Source organism: Lipophrys pholis, assembly GCF_963383615.2.
Source record: "Lipophrys pholis genome assembly, chromosome: 17".
Lineage (NCBI taxonomy): Eukaryota > Metazoa > Chordata > Actinopteri > Blenniiformes > Blenniidae > Lipophrys > Lipophrys pholis.
Window position 1 is genome coordinate 2643582 of NC_137643.1, and position 19224 is coordinate 2662805.

Here is a 19224-nt window from a genome sequence, read left to right on the forward strand (position 1 = left end):
AATTGGAAAAACACGAGGGTTTAGTGTGTACTGACAGTGAGTACATAATATTTTAAAGCAGATGTTGAGTCAACTTGCGACTAAAAAACAGTGTTGGTGAGCTTTTCATCGTGACTTGAAGTAAGTGCCTCAAATTTGCATGTTTTGTGCTTATCCTGATTTGTTATCGAGCCTGTTTAAGGGTGACACGTCAAAGTACAAATGTATTACTTTTTAAAAAGGCGGATCATTATAAATGCCAAAGACTTAAATACTATAGTTATGAAGCGCAATACATGCATCTGTTTTTATTCTTACATGGTTCAAAATCATAGCTATTATTCCCTCAAATTACGTCTGATTTCTGCCTAGAATTACACTCATGCAGGATATTTACCTTAACAGAAGAGGGGACAGGTCGCTGCTTTTTCAGAGCTATAAATTTACTATTTTGCAGCATAATTGGAAAAACGTCCTTTTGTTTTTGATGTGAGGACGTTTAAGTCTTTCCTCAAATGATAATATTTGAGCAGAAAAGTCTATTTTCTATCATGGATAGGAGAGTTGTAAAAGTTTGGGCTATATGTTCCCTGATATTGTAATAGACAAATCAATTTGCAGCATTTAGAATAGTTTCAACTTAATGAAATATCTTAAGTTTGAGAACTACATTGAATGGGATAGTTTGCGAGGATGCTGTGTGTAACCTGAAGGATGGAAGAAATTCTCTAAAAGGGGATTAATAAAATTGTCATGAATGAATAAAGCATGTTTTTTAGTGTTTTGCAGAGGAAATATCCATGAGTTTTGTGGTTTACACGATAAGAGAAGTATTGAAGAGGAGTATTTAAAAAAAACATTTCGTCTGACTTTAAAGCTGGAATGATAGTCTGGTACAATTAGAAATTCAAGATGAATTCATCCCCCACACAGTGTGTATTTATGAGTATTGGACCGTGTTTTCCATAAAACGTTAAAGTAAAGATGAAAACTTTACCTTTCGGAAACAAACAAATTGGTGAGGATAACTGATTGTGGAATTAGTTATTGCTCACAATGAGTTGTTCCACATAAATAGACCTCAAAACTAAAAAACAAACACTAACTAATCATACTTTATTAATCCCCGTTTGACTCATCCTATTCTGGGATAAAATTATTATGGGTCTCTGGGGAGCTGATTGGGGTCAAGGGTCATAGCCGGGGACCCGCAACGGTGACCTCTCCACTCTGAGATTTGAATTATGAGAATAAATTCATAAATCTGACTATAAAGTAACTTCTAGGTGGCCATAATCCTCTTCCGTACATCTCTTCCTCGAATGATGACACGCGCAGGTGTGCATCCGCGTATGCCCGTGACGTCACTGCCTAGTAACAAGTGCCTGGCAGAGAAAAAAAAAAAAGATTTCCTCGACTCGGTAACTGTCGCTCCAGGAGGGACGGAGGACGTTAAGGCGCCACCGGAGAGCTCTTCAAGCCGCTGTCAGTGACCCCCCCCCCCCGACCGCTCCGTGAGCCGGTGAAACCCTCCAGGCCACGGGAAGCTCACCTGCGGAGTTTGAAGTGGGAAAAAATGGGAAGAAAGAAAGAATCAGAGGAAGAAAATCCGGACTCCAAGTACGGTGAGCGGACATCGACCGTTAGTTCCCTCAAAGAGCCGCAAAAAAATAAAGAAAAGACGTCGAGTAAAAGACTTGAAATGATCTGAAAACACTTAAAATTACACGGTGTTTTTAACAAATCGTGAGAATTGCTCGAAATTTGGTAAATTTTTATTATTTTTGAAGTTTGGAATTAAGGTTTAAATCTGTTTTTTGGTTCACGCTAAACACTGATTTGTATAAAAAAAAAAAAAAAAAAAAAACGCGGGAAGCTCGCTGGAAAAATTAAGACTATATATGTATACAAGATTAATTTAGCAGGGAATCGATATTTAAATGAAAAATAATTGGGCTTTATAGGTTTGGCATACTCCACCATATTGTCCAGATTTTGTAGATAATCGTTTATATTTAGCCTTTAATATAATTTCATATAGGTCTATCCAGTCAGCACTAGTATGTAAAGAAGGTTTAGGCCATTTCTTTGTGACCTTTTTATCAACGCATCTAAAGGAATATCGCCCAAATACATGCTGTCACATTTAAGATCCCGTTTTCAAGTGAAAATTGAAAACTTTATTTGAGTTTTGGGTACCATATGTTTCCGCCACACCGAAAACAGAACTTTTTGAAAACAGCCCCCCGAGCATTTTAGGAAATGAAAACGGGCAAAAAATGACCTTTCCCTCAGGATCAGTCTCGGTGTAGACTCTATGGAAATACTGCTAAATGTGAAAACGCATCGTTTTTGCATTTTCGTTTCGGAAAAGTTTCATGTTCACATGACAACATTTTAAAAGACAGAAAAGCAGAAAACGACGCAGTTTTCCCTGTTGGGCCACTCAGTGAGTGCCGTTGTCTGTTTTTGTAATGAAAACACACATAATTGCACAGAGAACAATACGTTATAAACATTAACGATGGTGAGTTCACGGACATATGGACAGACAGCCAAGTGTGATGTTATTACAGTATAAAACTAACAAGTCTCAGGAGAATATGGACTGGGAGTCATCACACCATTGTCGATATTGCCCATCTCTTGTGCAGAATAACTATTTACCGTGGCTGTGGTGCGATCTAGCAGCATTTATGCCATCTATGCAGGGATAGAGTCCGAGCGTTTTCAAAACGTTCCTCCTTGGGAGCCGTTTTCAAAATTTTCATTGGCGTTGTCGTGTCAACAAACCCCAAAAACTCAACACAGGCAGGGTTTGGCCAACAAGTTTGACACCACAACTTTAATCTGAGGTGTCAGACTTTTCCATGAAGAAGTTTTTAATCTGTAAAAATGACAATGAAAACATATTACTGTGTAAGGATTTGCTTTTTCAGTTTGTTTACTGTGGGCCGCATTGTTTTAGTAAGAGCAGCAGGCATACAAGCGAGCTCACTTGTTGCTTAATTTCAAGGTGAAGTTGTAAAAACACAGAAATCCGACATTTTTGGACACAGCAGACTATTGGCACTATGAGCCTGAAGAAACAAACACGACTGCAGAGAAGAGTTCAAAAAAGACAAATTAGCGACTGTCCACTGCAAATAGATGAATTTAACTTGACTTTTCACTCAGGGGCATCATTAAAAATAGCACAATGTTGAAGGTAATTTTACTTACCTGCTTAAATAAAAACTTAAACCTGTTTGCAAATTTTGCAGGAAAGCAGAACTTGTATATTCAAACCAGCTGAGCTCATGATTTTAGTGATTTGTTTCACCCATTTAGATACCAAACTACACTGTGCTTTAAATTCTCGACGTAAACCTACAAACTCGGCTTGTTTAATGTTTATCCGAAATAATATTCATTTTAAATAAATTTAGTGCAATGGTGTTTATTTCCCTTCCTACTGACTTCAGATTCAAAAACAGGTAAATATTACAAGTGAAATCATCAGGTTTCTCACCGTAAAGTACTATAAGCCTGTACACTATATTGTACTCTTTTATGACATGGAAAAGAAATAAAACTGCATATTACACCCATATCTGCATATATAAACACTAGTAAAAGCTAGTTCTAAAGTCCAATAGGTAATTAAAAAAAACCTCTTGGAATTATTACACTTTGAAAGTGGTTAGTTAACCTGTAACGTACCAGGAGGGACAAATGAAACATACACTCAGTTGAACACTTAAGTGTCTTCCAGGTATACATGACAACACTAAGAAATCTTTCAGCAGTGAGACACAAATGATCTCGTCACCTTTTATTTTTAATCATACTGTCTTTAGTGAATCAGAGATGTTTCTGATCTAAATGTATTTGTCATTACATTGACTGAACATGATACAGGGAAGGCAAGTTTATTCATAAAGCACCATTCAGATACAAGAAATACAATTAAATGAAAGATTGAAGGAACATAAAAGTTCTGTTTCAGAGCTTTGAAAATCAAATACGACATTAGACAAATATAAAACAATAGCTTCTGAGCGTCTTAACAATAAATGACATAACTACTTCACTGGTGAGCAGCAGTAAAAGGGAGTGTAGTTGGAACTGTGTGTGTTGGTCCCCTGCATCGTCCTTATCCCACAGAGATGTCGTCACACGTCTGTTGACAGTATGGGAGGTTTAACAAACCCTCCCTGCAGGTAAACACCACATGGTGGGACTGTTAATGTCACTTAAGAAAGCCAAAGTGACCCCGAATGAAGATGTCTGATAAACCAGAAACTGATGAGATAACCTTAGATCAGTAGGTAAAGTTATGTTCTCCTCTGAAGGCACTTTCATTCATCTGATGGGGGATCAGCTCTCCATTGTTCATGAGGAAGTAGAAATGTTTTCAGTGTTGATGAGACTACCTGGTTAATGTGAGAGATATCATACAGAACAGAACAGTTGAAATGTTGAACTGTAAAAGTCATTTCAACACATTATTACATGTTTGAATGAGTCTGCCCCTTCCCCTCTTATCGTATCCATCTAACCTCTACTTTTTCATTAGTTAGTGTTGTGTAATCAAGAGGTTACCAATTAACTGGGTAATCATTTATTTTACATACTTGAAGAGAAAAGTGAGATTTGTGCACAAACCATACAATCTGTTTAAAAGTTGACCTCATCTGCTGTGTAAATGTCTAATCCTTCTTTTGTATGTGTGGGTTACTCCGCTGATCGGAGAAATGAAAAATGACTTCATGTTTCCCAGCAGTTTTTACAGGTCATAAAACACGTCACAGAGGTTCCACAATGAATCCTTCGCTCTAGAAACACAACGGTGTCCTAGCACAGAGGAAACCTGACACTTTGGACATTACGAAGCATTACGAGGCCCCGTGAAGGCGTTTAAATAGAGAAGCTTCAAACTCCATTCATGTTTGTCTCACAACATTCACAATTAGTATCTTTCTTTAATGATTTGATCATTATGACTGAAAACCTTTCAATATGAAGCAGAGGTGAGAAGTGTAGTAAAAGTTTTTTCCATAAGTACAACTACTGTTTCTGTGCCTGAATTGTTCTTAATAACACACTTTATTATTGTGTGACTGTTGTTTGAATATCCAAGTAAAAGTACACAGTGCTCTTTTGGAAAGTACTAAAGTAAAATACAAATAAAGGTGCTATTGTTGAAGAATACTGAAATGAAAGTACAAAGGTCTCTTCAAAAAGTAGTTTAAGTATCCACCACTTTAACTGCATTGGCAACAGCAGGTATTTGATTCATATCCCCTGTATCGAAGGTCAAAGTACATTTCTCAGACAATTATTAAAGTGTATGACAGATACGCACACACTGTGGTGAACAAGGTGTATTCCATGGTCGATGGTGCTTGAATTGTTCTCAATTACAAGTGAATGAACTGTTATTAATAATACACTCAAGTAAAAGTTCTCCTCTCAAAATCTGCTCAGTCTGTAACAACCTATATTTGAATAAAGAGATTGGAAACTGAATGCTGATGCATTGTGTGTCGTGTGACCCAGCAGCTTGTTCTCTCACTGCTCTGAATGTGTGCTTCAGGCTGGTTTTTATTATTATTATTATTTCCGTATACATTTCTTTGCCACATTGCATCTTAGACTTGGCTGGAGTTTGAACAGAGTAAATAGTCGCTGTTAAGTCATGTATCCTGTTTTAACATTTGTATCCTACTAAGACGACACATGCCAGAGTAGATATAGTCTTTGTCAAGGTTGAGCTGCCTGACACCATGTTAGTACATGAAGCGCAGAAAGTAAAGACATTAGAGGGATGCTTTGTGCTGTTGAGAAGGAATTAACTGCAGAAAACACACTTCAAACTTCAAAACTCCAGAAATATTTAGATCTTATCCAAAAGGTTCTCAGATTGATATTCTTCTTGATGAAATAATGCAAATGTCTTGACTTCCCAGCATCGGACAACCTCGCTCTGCATTCAAATTCTATCCAAATATACCTGAACTGCTCACCCGAGTGCTGTGCCTCAATTTGGCTCCTTTAGTTTTTGCTCTATGTCGTGTATTGTAGATTAAATAAATGAGATCAGCTTAACGACGATTCAGTTCAGAAAACTGCTTCTTGTGAACAGTAAATTGAAGACCTTGACTCATTGTTTGTTATTAAGGCAAGTTTCTCCTTTGTTCCAGGAAACAAAAATAAATCTCTTCTTCCTTGTAGGAAACGCCCTCTCTTATACTGATTCTACTGTAAAGTGAATTATAAACACTTTTAACCTCACTCACTTGAAAGGTCTTCCTCATCTAGTAATTCATTAACTCCCAGAAGAGAGGACAAGACGACTATGTGCTTGCTGGTAAACATCACCACCATGTTTTTTTGGGGACATGCACCTTCATATATAACCCAATGCAGGGAATGTGTAATTAAACCCAGCATGCACTCCCAAACGGCCTACATTTGAATGTTATTTCAAACTGTGACGCAAAGATGTGAACGCCGACGTTAGCAAGTGAACCTAGATTCAGTTTCGTCTTGTCGTCTGTCCTCTTTCCAAAAAGAAATATGGCGGATGAAACAGTCGAGTGCTCATAGAAAGGAAACATGACTTGGCTGTTTTCTTTTCCCAGGAGAACCAGCTGAGTTTGACCCGAGCTTCAACGGGCCAATACACAAAAGGTGAATCTTCTGTCCAGCTGTCAGCTTTCTGATGCTCTATGTCGATTTCACATTCGTCATCATCCTAGCAAACTTGTTGCTGTGTCTTGTTTTCCACAGAGGATGCACTGATATAATCTGCTGTATTCTCTTCCTGGCCATCATCCTCGGCTACATAGCAGTTGGAGTATTAGGTAAGAGACACCAAATACACGCAAATAATGTAAAGCTAAATGCATTTTTAAGGTATCAAATGTATGTCTTGTCATTAAATAAACCTACTTTACAGCCATTCAGTTGGATCTTTACATTAATTAGGTCTGATTCTCATACATCATTGAACAATTTGTTTCAGTTAATTCCTCTGGTAGAGAGAGAGAGACATTGTTGTGTCTCCCACCATAACGCTGATATAAATACAGGAGTCAGAATAAAACTGATTTATATTTGTGCTAATAAATGTCACATGGTCTTTAGTACTAATGATTACAATAGTCACCATAAATCAAACAGCTGAACCATCAGCTGCAGTTTGATGAATGATCTCTATGTAAATACTGCAATACCAGTCTACTAATCACCTTGTGTCCACCTCTGGACAGAGTCACACCGTTTTCCCCTGATTTTCACCTTAACAGTGCAGATTTGCCTTAAGGTTAATATAATACCAATTTACAGTTCATCAGTTATTTCATAAACCAAAACTGGCAATCTTATTGTTTCTTTGCGCCAAATTAAAATTAGATTCCATCTTAAAACATTTATTTTTTTTCAATTGTGTTAAACTATGAACAGCTGATTTCACAGTGAACATCCTGCCAGCAGCCTTTCATTGCCCCGTTAAACTCAAAACACTTTCCTGTGTCCTGAATAATCCTCCATTTCCTGCTCTGCAAGTAGTTCAAGGACAGGCCTGGGCCTCGGTGGAATCATGGATGTTAGATTTAGAAATGTGTTCCACCGCTATTACAAGCAAAATTATTTATTTGTCCATCCGCCCGTTCATTCTCTCCAGCACTTATTCTCACTCAGAGGCGCACGACGCTGGGCCGTCTCGACCAAGTACTTGAAAAGCAGTGATGTTAGTTGATGAATTCACTGGCTCTTGGTTGTGTGTGAAGCTATTACAAAAAGAAAGGTTCATGAAGAAAATGACTATATTGTTCTGACCTCTTGTGGTGTTTCTGAGAGAATGAAACTACTGTTGTTATTGCTTTACTGTTTCTGTCTACGTGTCCTGGAGTTAACCTGCTCTATGTATCGGAAATTACTCACTGCTCCAAATAGTGGTGTTGATAACGTCTCGTTGATGAGAATCAGCTGTGTTGAATCGGGGTCATACAGTAACGTTCCCTTGATAGCTCTTCAAACTCAACACAGTAAATGTAGTTTTTGTGTTTACTGAAAGCATAACTTGATGTAGAAGTTCTTTCTGTTGCTGACAAAGCTACATAGATAAAATATGTGACATCAGTGTTTTTATATTTTCATTAGTTTTCAATGTGTGTTTACTTTGGCTCTATCAGCTTGGCTTTACGGAGATCCCAGGCATGTTCTTTATCCCAAAAACTCAACTGGGTGGTTCTGTGGCATCGGAGAGCACAAGTAATCACAACTCTTTGTCTTCATTTCATATCATTTTAAAATGGGAAACTGTACAAATGAAATATAAGAGCAAAGTAAGTGTTGTTCTCTTTATTTTGCAGAAATCGGCCAAACCTGTTCTACTTTGATATGCTCAAATGTGCCATGTCCGTTAACATCATTGCGAGCGCTTTGAATGGTCTTCAGTGTCCAACCACGCAGGTAAAGAGCTGCTGGATTTCATAGTGTGTAATATAATGTGTGAATGACTGTCCTCTCATGTCTTCCCAGAAACATCTAACTTTGTGTTTCCAACAGGTGTGTGTGGAAAAATGTCCTTCTGAGTTTGGGGCAGCGCTGTATTTACCTGGTCAGAAACTAGAAGATGTTTTCAATCAAGATCTGTGTGTGCCAGCTTTAGATCTGAAAACTACTACGCTGGTAAGCTCTAGCAGAAGATCGTCTACATTTTTACGGGCTTTTCATATTCTTACAACTTCATGATATAACAATGTTTTCAGACCGTGTCAGAGATTTTGGAAAAGGAGCTCTGCCCTTATTTCTACGTCCCCAGTTCTCCTGGTGAGAAAAGACACATTTTACCTGCAGTAACTGAGATTGCGACTGAAAGTTATTGAGAATGTATGAAGTGATTTCTCATCAATTTTGACTTTGTTCTATCCTGATAGTGCTGGGGAGATGTTTGCCTGATTTCTCAAAACTGGAGGACATCCCTCCATCCTTTTCTAATGTCCCGGGCCTCCCTGCTTCAGTCAATGACACAATCAGCATCATCAAGAATGGCACTGTGTAAGAAGCAGATTCCTCATACTGTCTCATCCTCATCATGACTGAAACACAAAGCCAAAGCTTTAAGTTCATACGTCTTCTATAACTTCTGAAATAACACACGTTTGTTCTTTCTCCTCATCATCAGCGCAAGGTCGGTGAATGTGTGAGTTTTTGTATTGGGCAGTAGTGTGGCAGCTGGTGATAGCTGTAGTGTTTCGCTTGGTTATTCACAGCAGCCTTTGAGGAGGCATGTTCTCAGAGCTCACAGCTGATTGCCTGGGGTTTGTTTTTATAGCCTGTATTGCCTTGTATGTGTCTTACTACTTATGTAATGGAGAAGAGAATTCATCAGATAATGTTTAAAAATGTACTTGTTTAATAATTATCACTAACATGTAGAATTCATTTGGTTCATCTTTTCTTCCCGTCACATAAGTAGAGAATCTCTATATCAGTAAAAACCATTTACCATTCTTGTCTTTGCTTTCAGGATGCTTCAAACTAGTTGTTATGTCTCAGTGTCAGTTGTTATTTTCTGTCGGGTTTAGTTTTGAAAAGCAGAACAGCCATTAATACAACCAGGCCTTGCTTCTGTATTCATTAGGGACCTTGTGAATGGATTCAATGCCAAGGAGATCAGCGTTCGAATCTTTGAGGATTTTGCGTCGTCATGGCCGTGGATCCTCATGTGAGTTACTGATCTGTGCCACAGTGCACACTGCCACCTGCTGACACACACATCATACAGCTCTTCACTTTGTAGCTGTAAATAGATTGATAAAAGACTAAATGTCATATCAAATAAGGTTCTTTTAGTCCAGTGTTCTCGCCAGCCAATTGCAGCCTAATGGGCCGTTACACTGTCACTTGTGAAGTAGACAGTGTAACGGCAGTAGAAATATTATCATAATTCAGTGTCTCCTCTGCATTCATTTAGGAGTGGCGGTCTGGATCAGAGACTGATCAGACACTTCGATCTGTGATCCTGCATTTTGGCCAAATATAGTGGCCGACACAGAGAGCGGACATCAAACATGGGCAAAAGAATTACGATGCAGATGCAGAGGGCAGGGGATTCACGCCATATTTAACGGTTTCCACATCCCACAATGGACGGGGAAAAATTGAAGTTGACATCTAAACATCATACCAGCAGCAGTCTTAAATACAACAACAAATATTCATTTGTTTCCTGCTAGTGCCAAAATCCCAACTGTGACTACTGACCAGCACCAGGAGACCTGAGAGCATGACACTTGTTTTAAAGTCCCTGCAGTAGTTAACAGTGAGCTTCACAATCCCGTTTAAAGTTATTTTATTGTTATATTGAAGCACTTTGTGCTTTTGTACCTGAATATATGTCTCATATGCTCACGTCGTATGAGCCTCTGTGCCTTCTCATGTCCTCTGGTACAACTGTTTTATTCATAAAGTCATAAAATGTAGAATAAAGACTTTCAGTAAAGCGTCCGAGATGTTGAAACCATCTATTGAGGGCCTGTGGGGAAATATAAAGATTTAAACATTTCAAGGAAACCTTAAAGCATACATCCGTCTTGGCCTTTCATGAATAAAAGGTATAATTCTTTATTTCAGTTCTATTTAACCTTTTAACTATTAAATTGCTCCTGTGTTATTTTTTGGACCATTTTATTGTACTTTATTCTCTCTGAACCTTGAACCTTAAACGTGTGTCTTAATTTGTTGTGCTTAGTTTTTGCAAATCCAGCTTTGTTTCTCTCACATTCGATACTCACTTCACATTCATTCATTCATTCATTCATTTTCTTCCGCTTATCCGTTTCCGGGTCGCGGGGGTGACAGTCTGAGCACTGTCACCCAGATCACAATGCACCATTTAAGAACCTTCCTGCAGGTGGTGAGCCCACAGGAAGGTGGCACCCGGCGTGGGACACGAACCCACTACCCTGAGATTGTGAGTCTCATGCTCTACCAACTGAGCTAGCCGGGGGTCCACTTCACATTTATTAATATATTTTTTTAATTTTACTAGTTTTATTACCCGTATAAAGTTTGACTTGACTTCAACACAAAGGTCTACTAAGCATGTACTTTATGAGACATACTTGTGCTATTCAGTACTATCCAATGACCAACATTTTTATACATTTTTCACAGTTTGTAATCTTATCTTTTGTGTTGGATGAAGGATGCTGGAGCAGGGAGCATTAAAACAATCAAATGGATGCATAATTATCGAGCCTCCTGATGAAATAAACCTGCTAATGACACTGTTGGATCATCTAAGCTGTTTTTCAGGCCCTGGGATAGGAAACATTGAACGTTTGGCTTTGTGTTTGTTTTTTCGTGGAATTATGTTTTGTGTCGGTGTGCTTGGATGGTGGACCAAAGTGTAGACAGCCATTGGAAATGATGATGGAGTCCAAAACAAACAACCTTATTGAGCATGTCTGACAATAACCTCACATTGAGCCGTCTCTCTCTGTCTCAGCTGCCTGCTGATCGCCATGGTGGTCAGTCTGCTGTTCCTGCTGCTGCTGAGGTTCTTCGCTCCTGTTATGGTGTGGGTGCTCATCTTCGGAGTCCTGGCTGCCGGGGCCTATGGTAAACACTCACAGATATGTTTCTGTGTGCGGTGGCGTTTTAGCTGCCAGTCTACACTGGATTTTACTCTTTACATCGCTGTGAGGGACCACATGGTCACCCCGACTCGGGATGTGTTTTGCCTGAACGAGATTTGGTGGATGAGAAAGGATGAGGTTGCAAGTCAGCGTTTCAGAAATAAAATTAGGTTATTTGGAATGCTCACTTTTCACAAATCTGAAAAAACAGTCATTTCCAACCTCACAGCAAGTTGGCTGACTCGCACTCAGACTCCGTCTCTCAGTCGTCTCTCCGTTCCCTGACACAGACAGAAGCCTTTGAATAAGCCCAGCCCTAAATTGGTCCAGTCAGGACAAACTGGGCTGAACCAAAAATGCAAGGGGTGTTTGAGCCACCCTACCTTAACGTCAATCAAAAATTGGAATTATAAATGGCCACAATTTACAACAACGCAAACACAACAACTCAAAACATATACAGCGATTATTTTAACATTCACCAATTCCCCACTATATATACAGTAAAACCCCTGATGTAGGGACGCCCTAAAATCCAGGAGCAAGTTTCCCTTGAAAACAGGTATCCTCTCTTCAGAGGGAGACGTCACGGGGACAAATTGTAGGGCCAGTTGTTATCGAACAAACCAAACACTAAATAATGTCATGGAAGAAACACCCCATACGGTCCAGTCTTGAGTGGGCAAGATCAAACAATTAGTACAGAAAATTATTACAACGTTAACAAGAGTCAATTTTAATGAGGCATTCTGGCACAAAAAACAGTGAAGTGTAAAAACAAAAAACGAAACTATAAATCCTATATAGCCGCCTTACTTGGTGGTTTGTCGGCCAGATTGGAGCCTTTTGCGGCCTGGTTTTGGCCCGTGGGCCTAATGTTTGACTCCCCTGGTATAAAGTGAGACTTAAGCTTGAGAGGGGAGGTTGTCCGCTCATTAAGGTGTGTAACAGTTAAAACCTCTTCGTGCAAGCTGAGAGGAGCGTCACAGCACAGCACCGCGCTGCGTAGGAGGAGGCGATTTATCACATTTCAAAATTAATATCCGGACATCACAGCAAACAAATATTTGGATTATCGGGTCCAGTCCAATGATTTTGGCTATTTTAGTGTCGCTCAGCTTGAAATTTGCCAGAAAGACCTGTCTGTTATCCGCGTCAAGCAGGTTGTCCGCTCATTAAGGTGCGTTAACAGTTAAAACCTGTCCATGCACAGTGAGAGGTCTCATTACAGGGTGTCTGCTCTTACCGAGTTCGCTTGCCAGAGGTTCTACTGTGTACACACTAATTTATTTTTTAATCTTTTAGTTAATTATGTGGAGTCGTACCTCGCCCACTTGATTCACCAGAGAGTGAACATGAACAAAGAGAGGAGAGGCTTGTCTTCGCTTAGCTTAGCTTAGCCTGGTGGAACGCCAGTCATTACAGGACAAGGTCACATGATTGCAGTCATTATGATGATTCGTTTTGGGCAATTCTGTACAAAACCCCGGCCACGCCAGTGTGGGTGACCCGATGCTGCAACCCACCTCCAACACAAACTCCCAATTTCTGTAGGCTATGAGCTGTTTGTTGAACTACTGTCGCACTTTCAGAACACAAGCACAGTTTGATTGATTTATTTCGACTGAATGAACAATTTAAAATTAGATGAAACAAAAAGAAAAAGGAATAAATAAATAAATAAATAAAAAAGCCCATTTCGATATAATATACTTTGACTCGTTCGAGTCAAGCACAGTTAACTTGAATGTAGTCCTCTTGTAGCCTCCAGCGGGTCCTATGTGGAAAAACTACATGTGCTCTGCTCAGATCTACTTAACCATCTGTATAAAAAGCAGTAAGTTTTATTGTATTGAGCGGCTTTTCTCACTCCACATCGGTTCTTTCATTGTTTTATAGGATAACAGTGTTTGAATTTCTTCCTTCAACCCAACAAAATAGTTCACGGTCTGTCTGCAAGCAGGAATTATGTTCACTATAAAGTTCAGGTTCAAACTTCAGAATCCCAGCAGTCATAATTTCAGTTCAAGGACGGCCGGAGGTTATGTGTCTACAAGCTGTAAACTGCACCGTTCTGCTCTGAGTTGTTTGAGTGTCCTTATGTCACTCTTTATTTCTTCCGCAGGGATATGGCACTGCTACTGGGAGTACGATAACTACAAGCAAATCTCTGCCACCATCACTGATGTTGGTTTCACCACCAACTTTAACATTTATCTCCAAGTCCAGGAGACCTGGCTGGCCTTCCGTGAGTCTGATTGGTCACTTTTGACTTTTGACTCTTCCAAGTGCTTTTTTGAACTGAAGCAATCATCTGTCACACTGTCATTGTTGAATGAGGAATGATGAGGTCGAGAGGTGGTTCAAGAATATATTAAGAAAAGAAGGACTCCGTGACTTAATGTTAAAATGCAGTCGTTAAAAAAACATTCTGGCAACAATTACCAGCAGTAATATCAAATTAAAAGCTTGTCTCCCTCACTCTACCCACCAGTGATCATCATATCTGTGGTGGAGGGGATTCTTCTTTTGACTCTCATATTTCTGCGAACCAGAATCCTCATCGCTATCGCCCTCATCCAGGAGGCCAGCAAGTGAGTCATGTCATACCACCAAAGTACTGGACACCTTTTGAGTTTTCACATGGCAGATTGAGCATTTAAACTGATTCGCTTGATTATTCTGTTTTCATTTGAGGACACTGTAATGTCATGGTAACGTGGAAATGTTTTCATGTTGCTTTGTAAAAGGATGAAAAGAAGCATTTTCGCCTCGGTATAACCTCCTGCTCTGTGTTGATCTTCTGCAGAACTATCAGCCACATGATGTCTGCTCTGGCGTTCCCTCTGGTCACATTTGTTCTCCTGTTGGTGTGTGTTGCTTACTGGGGCATCACCGCTTTGTATCCTTTACTTTTGTGGTTGTTTATTCACAAGAACGGATATTGTACTATTCAAAACCTCCAGAGCGTGGACTCTTTTCTTTAAACTGGTGTGTACAGATATTTGGCCACTTCAGGGAATCCAGTCTACAAAGTGGTGGGTTTAAACTCCACTATGAGCAGCTGTCAGAGTCTCAATGGCAACGTGACCTGTGACCCCCAGGTTAGTTGTTGTTAAATTCTGTAATCTGCAGTATAATCTTCTCCTCTGTCCCTATGACGTCTGTCTTCCCTCATTGTATCCATGAACTTCTTTACTGGCCTTCCTCCTCTCGTCTTGCCTGGCAGCTCCATCCTCAGCATCATTTTTCCTACACAGTTTTCTCTCCTTACATACATGACCAAGCCATCTCTCTCACTTTTCCACCATATTGTAAGAGTCCCTACACTCACCTTAACTTTCCCAATCTTCCTCTTCTCCTGGAACCTCCTCATTTGTCTTCCTCTTCTGCTTCAGTCTATAGTAGCACAGTTTCCAGTCACACCGTTATTTAACAACGGCTGTGGCGGTTGTTGTCCCGGGTCAATCAGGTGTGATTATCATATTCTGTTCAGTATTCCAATCGCTAAAGATTTTACACTGAATGCCCTTCATGACACTTGAAAATTTCTCTTTGAAAGTTTCTCCTCTAAAATTTAAGGGCATATAGAGAAAATGTACAAGTAACATAAGGCACAAATAAAAAAGATTATCTATACATAAATTACTCATTTATAAAGAGGGGTTACAATTTAAAGTGGAAATTGAGTTTTCAAACAAAGAATTCATATTATCTTTTTTTTTGTTGTAATTCTTGCATATTCAAAATTTAATTAACAACCCCATCACCTATAGAACAAAGCTAATCCACCCAAGCTCATTAATGAAGGGATGGAATAACAAGCTGCAGATGTCTCCACCCGTCACCTCACTTCTCCGCTCCTCACATTCATCCTCTCAGAACTTCAACGCATCCGATTATCCCAGCTGCCCTTCAGCCAGCTGCATCTTCATCAAATACAACGAAGAGGGTCTCTTTCAGAGGAACCTCTTCAACCTGCAGATCTACAACGCTATAGCCTTCCTCTGGTGTGCCAACTTTGTCATTGCACTGGGTCAGTGCACGCTGGCAAGGGCCTTCGCCTCGTACTACTGGGCCTTCAACAAACCCGAGGACATCCCCATGTTCCCCGTGGGTGCTGCTTTCATGCGCACTCTGAGGTTGGTTTCAAAGCAGCTGTCACTTCAGTGTCAGACCTCCACTGTACTTTTTATTGAGTGACAAAAACACAGTCTGTACCACAGAGGTTTAACAAGGGAAATCAAAAGTGCTCTGATCATTTAAACATGGCGAATGAAGTCTTATTCACTACTTGCATGATTTGCCATCAAGCTGACTGTCACAGTGAAGACAACATTTATGTTTGACACGTTGTAGACATAATGACCTTTTAAATACTTGGATCCTCCTAAAGAAGAAGGTTCCAGGACGTTGCGTTTGACTGCAGTTCCCATTCAGCCCTCCAGAGGGCGTATTAGATCTGTGCGAGGTAGCAGTTTATGAGCCAGATCAACTGGTGTAATATATCCCAATATATTCTCCATTATTTAGCTTTGCCATTTGTTTTGTTTTTTTACTCCTACCATTACATTCAACTTTAACTTGTGAGGCCTTGTGTTTATTTTCCATATTAGGTACCACGTGGGTTCTTTGGCCTTCGGTGCGTTGATCCTGACGCTGGTGGAGATTGTGAGAATTCTTCTGGAGTACATTGACGACAAACTGAGATGTAAGGCCGAGGATTATGACACAGACTGAAATACAGCGTCAAAGCTTTTTCTTTCCGAATATTGAAAATTAGTGATTTCACAGTGCAATGAAGCTGCATTTTATCTCCGTAAAGTCTAAAATCTCAGAATTGCTAAAAAAAAATGTGATGGAAAGAAATTAATAACAAGAAACTCAAGCTGGGTGCTTTTTTTCCTCATCCTCAGCGTCCCAGAATCCAGTGGCACGTTTCATCATGTGCTGCCTGAAGTGCTGCTTCTGGTGTCTGGAGACGTTTATTAAATATCTCAACAGTAACGCCTACATCATGGTGAGACATCATCAGATAAATCATCTTTAGTGGAGTTAGTGTCTATTCAGCTGCTCTCTTTCCTACAGGGGTCACCACAGCAACTCATTGTCTTGGCTGGCTTTTACTAAACACGATGTGCCACCAGCCCTGTCGTAGCGATGGTTACTAATCATCTTTGAAAGAAAATTAAACTACAAAATTTATGGACATATTTTTTTATATGTATATATAAAATTATTGAAACTGTGAGGTTAAGTCTTGACTTTGTGTGTGTTGAACGCTGGTTTGCATTCAGGAAGGACATGTTGTGTAAAAACTGGTCAATCTACATTGCAATGACTTTCTGTGGCCACAACAGTAAAGGGAGAACCTAAATAACAATTTCTCATGAGATATATCACAAAAGTTTATTTTTTTTTGTTGACAGATTGCCATTTATGGGAAAAACTTCTGTGTCTCTGCAAAAAATGCATTCCAGCTGCTGATGAGGAATGTCATCAGGTTTGTTGTGACGTTTCTCTTCTGACGCTCGCTGGTACAAGTGTGTTTGTTAGAATGTGTGAATGCTGTGTGGTCGCAGGGTCGTGGTGCTGGACAAAGTGACGGACCTGCTGCTGTTCTTTGGGAAGCTCCTGGTGGTCGGAGGAGTTGGTGCGTACAACACTGCTGCAGATCTGTCAGTGCAGCTTCCATCCATCCATCCATCCATCCATCCATCCATCCATCCATCCATCCATCCATCCATCCATCCATCCATCCATCCATCCATCTATTCCACTTCGTTCAGCTTACCAGTGAAAGCAGGGTTCAACCTGGACAGGGCATCAGTCCATCCCAGACAAAAGACACTCACAATCACACCTGAAGTCAATTTAGAGACATCAGTTACCTTCACATGTGTGTTTGTAGATATTAGAGGAAGCTGGAGAAACACGGAGAACATGAAGACCAAAGTGAGAATCTCCCCACTGAGTGGAGAGTCTAACCGATACACCACGGTGGGCTTGATAAGCTGCGAACGCTTCATTTTGACTGCTTAAAAGCAGTTTTTTGATGTTGTGTTTCTTTCCTCCTGCAACAGTGAAAACCACAAAAAGAATAATGAGCTAAAGCTGTGTTCTTCATACAGTTCATTTAAATCAGGAGAGACCTTGAAGGCTACATGGGGGTGTGTTAGTCCGCCTCACAGTCAGATCATTCCTGATTGGAGTCCAAGTTTTCTGTGACTTCAGCCTTTCTGTGCAAAGTTCCTTCCTGTGTGTGTGAGAGAGATCGGCTCCAGCACACGCCACTCCAGGTTCTATCATATGTAATGTGTCTCCAAGCGTTACCATTTCTGTTCACAATCTCTACTTGATAGCATTCACACAGCAGTTGAGATGGAAGGAGGAGGAGACCTTGAACTCTACGTCTTTTTTCCAGGTACTTTGTCCTTCTTTTTCTTTTCGGGCCGTATTCCTTTACCGGGCAGTGACTTTCGCTCTGAATCCCTCAACTACTACTGGATGCCAATCATCGTAAGTTACTGACAAACCGCCGTCTTTCTGAGAGCAGACTTCAGGTTGACTCTTTACTCCATTGTGTTGCAGACGGTGGTGTTTGGAAGCTACTTCATCGCTAATGGATTCTTCAGTGTGTACAACATGTGCGTGGACACACTCTTCCTCTGCTTCTGTGAGTAAACGTTTATCATTTATATCGAGCCCCGGGGGCTCTATTGGCCGAGATTCCATACTGTGAGAGTTGTTGTGAAAAAAACATGGACAGAATTTTGATACCATGAGACTCAGAATTAATTTCAGGTTGTTCATCAAAACATTATTGTCTGTATTCTAAATTATATGTCTTGAAACGACAATGTTTGATCACTGGTGTCACTGTTCCTCTCACAGTGGAGGACCTGGAGCGAAACGATGGATCTCTTCAGAAACCCTACTTAATGTCAAAAAACCTCCGACAAATCCTCAACCAATCCAACGAGTCTCCAAAACAACGGAAAAGGAAGGACTGAGCAGCGTCTCCCACACACACCTCCCATTGTTTTTATTAGACACTCCTTCTTCGACGTTCACCAAACTCATTTTGTGATGTTGCAGTTTGGAATTGTTCGAACGTGTTTGTATATAAAGTCGTATTACTTCCTGTTCACATCACAGGACTCCTTCCAGCTATTGGGAACTTTTATGAAGTTCAGTTTTTGTTTTGGAAAGTTGTTCTTATGACTGTTAAATGTTCAGAAGTGGACGCGAGCTTCACACGCCACAAGATTTATGTTGTTTGTTTTTAGATGCCCTGTAGCAACTGATTTATTTAACTGGAACAAAGACGTTCTTACAGCTATTTTTAGATATTGTTTGTAAAAAAGGTTGTTTGTAAATATTTTTATGACCTTTATTGTAGGAGCCGGTCCTGTACCGGCTTCTGAGGGAACACAACCCCTCATTTGGCTCCTATAACCTCAATGTTGTTGATTATACTGATAAATTGTAAAGGACAGTGGTTCTTGGTTAATTGTTTACTCCTGCTGAATTTTCTACTGGTGTTACTGGACAGCAGAGGCAAAATAAATTCATGTTTTCTGACTGAACTGTATTTTCAAAAACCTTCTTG

General features: G+C 40.0%; 1 protein-coding gene across 1 annotated transcript; it reads left to right on the forward strand.

Annotated features, from left to right (window-relative positions):
- The first annotated feature begins 1385 nt into the window (after window positions 1-1385).
- Window positions 1386-19211, forward strand: LOC308122401 (choline transporter-like protein 4). Its single transcript, XM_080484185.1, has 22 exons — window positions 1386-1604; window positions 6606-6654; window positions 6754-6827; window positions 8160-8238; window positions 8340-8439; window positions 8536-8658; window positions 8739-8799; window positions 8907-9027; window positions 9614-9697; window positions 11483-11595; window positions 13738-13860; window positions 14107-14206; window positions 14422-14514; window positions 14614-14716; window positions 15495-15754; window positions 16229-16323; window positions 16529-16632; window positions 17042-17115; window positions 17195-17265; window positions 18037-18131; window positions 18204-18288; window positions 18507-19211. The coding sequence occupies exons 1-22, from the start codon at window positions 1556-1558 to the stop codon at window positions 18623-18625; spliced, it is 2175 nt and encodes a 724-aa protein (XP_080340311.1). The 5' UTR covers window positions 1386-1555; the 3' UTR covers window positions 18626-19211.
- Window positions 19212-19224: the final 13 nt, after the last annotated feature.

Bases quoted from the DNA above. Each gene is read 5' to 3' on its own strand.
- LOC308122401 (XM_080484185.1), top strand. From the start codon at position 1,556: ATGGGAAGAAAGAAAGAATCAGAGGAAGAAAATCCGGACTCCAAGTAC. The intron at 8,659-8,738 runs GTAAGCTCTAGC...CAATGTTTTCAG, and splicing joins ATCTGAAAACTACTACGCTG to ACCGTGTCAGAGATTTTGGA. The intron at 9,698-11,482 runs GTGAGTTACTGA...TCTCTGTCTCAG, and splicing joins TCATGGCCGTGGATCCTCAT to CTGCCTGCTGATCGCCATGG.